We start from the raw sequence: 6,263 nt of genomic DNA on the forward strand, positions 1-6,263 counted from the left end.
AGAGAGAGAGAGAGAGAGAAAAAAATGGGTGTATGTCACGAAAATACGGGTGACAGGAAATTGACCCCATGTTGTTAAAGTCTTCTGGCCACTCTGCCATGCTGCTTGGCTGTTCTCTTTCTGGCTTCTCTCTTGGTCCCTCTGGGGTCCTTCCTCTTGCTCCATGACACCTTTTGAAAACAGAAGTGGCTTTGCTCCATTATATGGGAAGGCGGGGGATAATAAACCCCACAACATGGTTTCAGAATTAAGTAAGACAACACCCAGGCGGCACCTAGTGCTGCATCTGGTATGGAGGACATTTTCAGTAGTGGGCCCTGGTAGTGTCCCTCCTTCCCCCTGTGACACTTGTATGAGAACCCAAGTAACGCCCCAGGAGCAGCCCACCTCTCCTTGTCTCTTCCATGCCTACCTGCTCACCCAGGCTCAGGGCTACAGCAACCCCCTCTTTTCTTTCAGCGGCAGCCTGCCCGGTGGGCCAGGTCTTCGTGAACTGCAGTGACCTGCGTGCAGACCCTGAGCTGAGCCGGGAGAGGACGTGTGAGCAGCAGCTGCTGAATCTGAGTGTGACAGCCCGCGGCCCCTGCCTGTCAGGCTGTGCCTGTCCCCAGGGGTATGGACCCGTGTTGCCATGGTCTTTCCCTCCTGAAGCCTGGTGGACCGCAGGGGGGAGGGCTTGCAGGGAGGCAGTAGCCCAGGGCAGCTGTGATGCCAGTAGGAGCCCTGGGAAAGAGCAGAAGCTTGGGGACCCAATCTGGGAGGGATTCTGTCTGGTTCTGTTCTTCCCTGGTGACCTTGAATGAGGGTGGCACCAAGGCGCTCAGAAACTCAGTTTTTCACTTGGAAAATGGAAACAATCACAGTGTCTACACCTTATCCGGTGGATTAAATGAGGTTCTGAAGTGGGGGAATGGACTTGGGGATCTCTCCAGAGAGATCAGATGGGTTACAGACCTCGCAAAGGAAGCCCATGTTTTGGTCCCTTCATTTTCCCTTCACCGTTCTGAGCAGATTCCTTAGGTCAAGGGCTGGTGCCTCTGGAACACTCAAGAAAGAAAGGCTCCATCCAATGAAAAGAATCTCCCTACCAAATCCCCAGAACACTGCCATTTGCACCACACTTGAGCCCAGGAGTTGGGTCTCTGGTTGTACTTCTGTCTTGGTTACTTTTCTCTCATTGCTGAGACAAAATACCCAATGCCCAAAATGAAGGAACGAAAGGTTTATTTAGCTTACAGTTTGTGGAAGTTTCAGTCCAGACTTGGCTGGCTCCAAGGCAGAAGATAGCAAAGCAACAAGAGCAAAGGGGGGAATGGCAGCCAAACAGCAAAGCAGCCAGAGCAAATGGCAGAATGGCCCCAAACAGCTTCTTTCCCTGCCTTACATTGTAAACAGTCTACCCGCATCTAAGGGGCATGTAGCTCTCACAAAATTTCCATGCCCTCCTCTTCCACCGGCTCAGGATGTATACAAAGTAAGCACCCTGGCTTCCTGCTGAGTCACTTAGCCAAACCTCTAGACTCCCCAAGTTGACACAATGTATCAACCATAGCAACTTCCTATGTGCTCTGTGCACACAGGGGGCTAAAGGACCCACACCCAGCTCTGCCAATCAGTGCTCATCCCTGGGTTTGGGCATCTCATACCTCTGCAGCACCAGATTGTGCCCTTAGCCTTGTGCAGAGATTAGTGTCAGCTGGGAGCCCTAGCCTAGGCCTGGCAGCCATGGAAAATGGGGTGCGGCTCAGGACCTCTAGGGTAGGAAGGGGAGAGGACAGAGCTTTGCTGTTGTAGGACACTTTGATGTTGTTCCCTTCTTAATTTTAGAGCAACTCTGGGAGAGAAGAGGGGTAGATCCCTATTTTCATTTTGCAGAGGAAGAGACAGAGCAGGGGGAGGATGAAGGGAAGTGATCTGTCCCAGGGACCATGACTCAGACCCAAGTCTCCTTACTCCAGAACCTGTTCCTTACCCAGCTGAGGTCAGATCTGTAAGCTCGGGGGTCTGGTCCTCTACCTAGGGGCCAGAGCATCCACTGGACCTTCATAGGCTCCTAGACCTGACCTCCTGCTGCCATGTAGGCCCCAGACCTTTTAAGAAGTGTCCTTGTCACTGAAGGCTTCCTGGGGCACCACCCTGCAGTACAAGCTCACCTCAGCCTGAGGTCAGAAAAAGCCAGGGCTGTGGGGTCAGAAACATGGTGTCAAGGGGGATGGCCCCTATGCGGGGCCCTTGGTTCTGCCCATGCATGAGAGCTGTGTCAAATACCCTCTAAGGAACCTGAGTACACTCCACACCAGCTCACCAAAGGGAAATTGTCACAGGCTCCATTAACTAGGTAAGGGCAGGCATTTCCCACCACCCTGCAATGTCCTCTTGCTGGAAGGGACTCTCAAAGATGCCTACTGACTTCCTCACTGACTCCAGCTGGGGACCCTCTGGACCCTCAGGTCACCTCTCGCCCTCAATCTTTGGGTGCTGTGCGTTGCTCCAAAGGGCACGAGGGCCATTGCAAGTGTTGGGGCTGTCTGTGCCACTCCACATTTCTTCGCATCTAGGTGCTGGCCCTGGAGCCACCGGGCCATGAAGCACAGTGGTTATAAGCACAGACTCTGAAGACAGGCTTGAATGGTAGCTCTAGTTAGGTTCTATGGCCTACAGGGTGGGGTAGTTAACTACCCTGCATGAGTCTCCATCCCCTCTTCTGTAAAGGGCACACAGTAAAAACTCTTTGTGAGCAGACAGCTTTGTCTTTCCTCAACTGAATCCCATGAATTTGCAAACGTACCCCCTGAGGGATCCTGGAAGGAGTAGCTCCCTCAAAAGGTAAAGGAGAGGACACTCTACAAATTGAGAGCAAATGGAGGAAGAGGCTACAGCCTCAAGTCTTTTGCGTGCTTCCCTGTGCTGGGTACATGGCAGAGCTGCTGAGGACAAGGAGTGAGCGGTAGGCAACGGGTGACAGTGAAGACACCACAGAAAGTGGCTAGAGTCCGGGTTAAGGCTGTGACCAGCCTGTTGTTTGTGTCTGATGTAATTGTGGGGGAAAGAGGGGCAAGGGACAATATTTATTGTGTATCTACTTGGTTCGGAGCACTGTACCCAGGTCTATAATTATAATGAGGTGCTCATAATGGCCTTGGAAGGAAGATGCCTTTATCCACATTTTATGTGTGGATGAACAGGATTACAAAAGTTAATTGGCTTCAGGTAAAATATAGTGGGTTAAACACATGCTATTTTTCTCCTTCCTTCCACAACCACCATGAGATGTTTGCAACGGAATTAAAATGTACAAATTTTCTGGGACACAGAGAAAGGAGTAGGGGTGACAGTGGCACAAGATGAAGCAAATCTTTTGAAGAGCTAATCTGACCCTGCAGAATAGAGACTGGGAGCTTACAGAGAGAAGGCTCGGGAGAAACAGGCCAGTGTGATGTGGCCCTCAGGGGCCCAACTGCAGGCACGCAGGAGGGGTGGTGGGAGGAAGACAGGAAGATGAGTTGAAAATCTGCGTAAGGAGCAGCTAAACTTTCAGATCCCTTCCCGAATGCAGTGGAGACCTTTCCTAGCCCATCTGACAGGAAAAGGGTGTGAAGAAGCCAAATCAGACACCTGGATCTCAGAGGCACTAAGGAGGCTATGACACAGAGTACAGACGGAGGCTAAGTGCTCCTCTCTGGCTTGGATCCCAGGACAGTGGCGTGGAGACTTTTGCCTCCTCCTAGTCTAGAGAGGAAAGGAGACTCTTTGGAAAACTGGGTTGGGCCAGGAGACAAAATGAAGCAAAACAGAACAGAACAGAACAAAACCAAACCAAACCTGACTTTTTTGATTTTCTGAATGAATCAGTGGGTCCCACTTAAATAGGAATTTCTTTAGGTCAGTATCCCACTATCTTGATTTCTGAAGCTTTATAGTTAGCCTTGAAAGCTGGAAGCGATAGGTTTCCAACTTTGTACATATCCAAAGTTGTTTGACCTTTCAAATTTCCATGTAAATTCAGAATCAGCTTGCCTGTTTTCCTTCCTTCCTTCCTTTCTTCCTTCCTTCCTTCCTTCCTTCCTTCTTTCCTTCCTTCCTTCCTTCCATTCAAAGTGATACATGATCTCAAGACAAATTAATACAAATCAACAATGGTTGTTACACTGTATACTGATATCCTCAACTACATTGCTCAGATTATCAGATGTAAGAATGAAAGATTGCTCAAACCATTAAAGAGATTAAGAAAATAATTCTTCAATAAAACATTAGATATATTAGAGAGTTTCATTAGACAAGATGGTAGGAGTTCACCATTGTAATTCCAGTGCATATTGTTACCTTCAAATCAGTTGCTCAGACCACCAGACACAAGCATGCAAAGTTGATCAGAACATAACAAATTGTGAGCATTAACTGTTCATTGCAATACACCATCAGACAACAGCAATACAGTCATCACAGCTATTCATACATTTATTTATGTTCTGCCTTCCTTCTTTCTTTTTTCTTCTTTCCCTCATTCCAGTCATTTCTTCCTTTGATCAATTTCTTTCTCTTTCCTATCATCTATTGTACGTTTTGATTTTTACCTAGTCTTTCAGGTTCCTACACCAAGGAGACAATATGATGTTTACACATGCAGGTCCGATTTATTTCACTTATGAGTATGGTCTCTAGTTGCATCCACTTACCTACAAAAGCCTCCAGTTTATATTTTTTAATAGCTGAGTAATACTCCATTGTATAAAAATACCACAACTTTGTTATCCATTCCTCAGTGGATGGGCATCTGGGTTGTTTCCAAGATTTAGCTATAACAAATTGTGCGGCTATCAACATGGGTGCACATATATTGCTGTGGTATGATGTCTTTAACTCTTCTGGGAAAATACCCAGAAGCGGAATACCTGGGTTAAAGGGGACTTCCAATCCTAGTTTTGTGAGGAATCTCCAAATTGATTTCCACAGTGGTTTCACCAATCTACACTCCCACCAGCAGTGGAGTAGGGTTCCTTTCTCCCCACAGTCCCTCCAGCATTTGTTATTGGTTGATTTCTTGATGATAGCCATTCTTTCTGGGGTGAGATGGAATCTCAGTGTTGTTTTAATTTGCATTTCTTAAATGACTAATGATGTTGAACATTTTTTCATGTATTTATTTGCCATTAGTATCTCTTCATTAAAGAAGTGTGTATTCATCTCAGCTGCCCATTTTTGGACTGGGTCTTTGAATTTGGGAGACCTGATTTTTTTTAATTCTTTATATGTCCTAGATAGAAGTCCTTTGTCTGAGGGGCAGTTGGCTAATATTTTTTGCTCATTCGTTGGTTTTCTTTTTACTTTATTGGTGATTTCTTTAGATGTGCAAAAACTTTTCAATAAGATGAGATCCCAGTTGTTGGTTTGTTGAAGTATTTCCTGTGCAGTTTGGTTTTTCTTCATGAACTCTCTGCCTACCCCAGTGTCATCAAGATTTTTGCCTACTTTCTCTCCCAATACGTTTAGTGTTTCTGTTTTAATATTTAGATCTTTGATCCATTTTTGACTTTAATTTAGTGCATAGTGAAAGACATGGGTCTAGTTTTAGTCTTTGGCATGTGGAAAGCCAGTTCTTCTAGCACCATTTATTAAAGAGGCTATCTTCTTTCCATTGAACATGTTTGGCTCCTTTGTCAAAGATAAGGTGACTGAGTGTGTTTGTGGTTGTATCTGTATGTTCTAATCGGTTCCATTTATTGCCAGGCCTGTTTTTGTGCCAGTACCACGCTGATTTTATCACAGTAGCTTTGTAATATAATTTTAGGTCAGGAATTGTGATTCCTTCTGCCTTTCCTTTGTTTCCCAAGACTGCTTTTGCTATTCTAGGCTTCTTCTGGTTCCAGATGAACTTTAGGAGTGTTTTCTCTAGATCTGTGAGGTATACTAATGGTATTTTAATTGGGGTTGCATTGAATCTGTACAACAATTTTGGGAGTATGGCCATTTTCACAATGTTGGTTCTTCCTGTCCATGAGCAAGGAATATCTTTCCATTTTCTGATATCCTTTTTGATCTCTTTTTTTCAGAGTAGTATAAATTTCACTGTATAGATCTATTACTTCTTTTGTTAGATTGATTCCTAAGTATTTCATCTTTTTACATGCTATTGTGAAAGGTGTGGTTTCCCTAATTTCTCTCTGTCTGTTTGTTACTTGTGTACAGGAATGCTATTCACTTTTGAGTGTTCACTTTGTATCCAGCTACGCTACCGAATTTGGTTATTAAATCCATGAGCC

The 6,263-nt window shown here is 45.6% G+C and overlaps 1 protein-coding gene across 1 annotated transcript in view; it reads left to right on the plus strand.

The window, feature by feature from the left end:
- Window positions 1-6,263, plus strand: part of Otog (otogelin) — an 81,202-nt gene that overhangs the window by 21,782 nt on the left and 53,157 nt on the right. The window contains exon 23 of the mRNA XM_005380533.1: window positions 460-613. Within this exon, the coding sequence (XP_005380590.1) occupies window positions 460-613 (154 nt within the window). The remainder of the gene's footprint in view (window positions 1-459; window positions 614-6,263) is intronic.

This window comes from Chinchilla lanigera, unplaced genomic scaffold (genome assembly GCF_000276665.1).
Source record: "Chinchilla lanigera isolate Chin_1 unplaced genomic scaffold, ChiLan1.0 scaffold00013, whole genome shotgun sequence".
In the NCBI taxonomy this organism is placed as follows: Eukaryota; Metazoa; Chordata; class Mammalia; order Rodentia; family Chinchillidae; genus Chinchilla; species Chinchilla lanigera.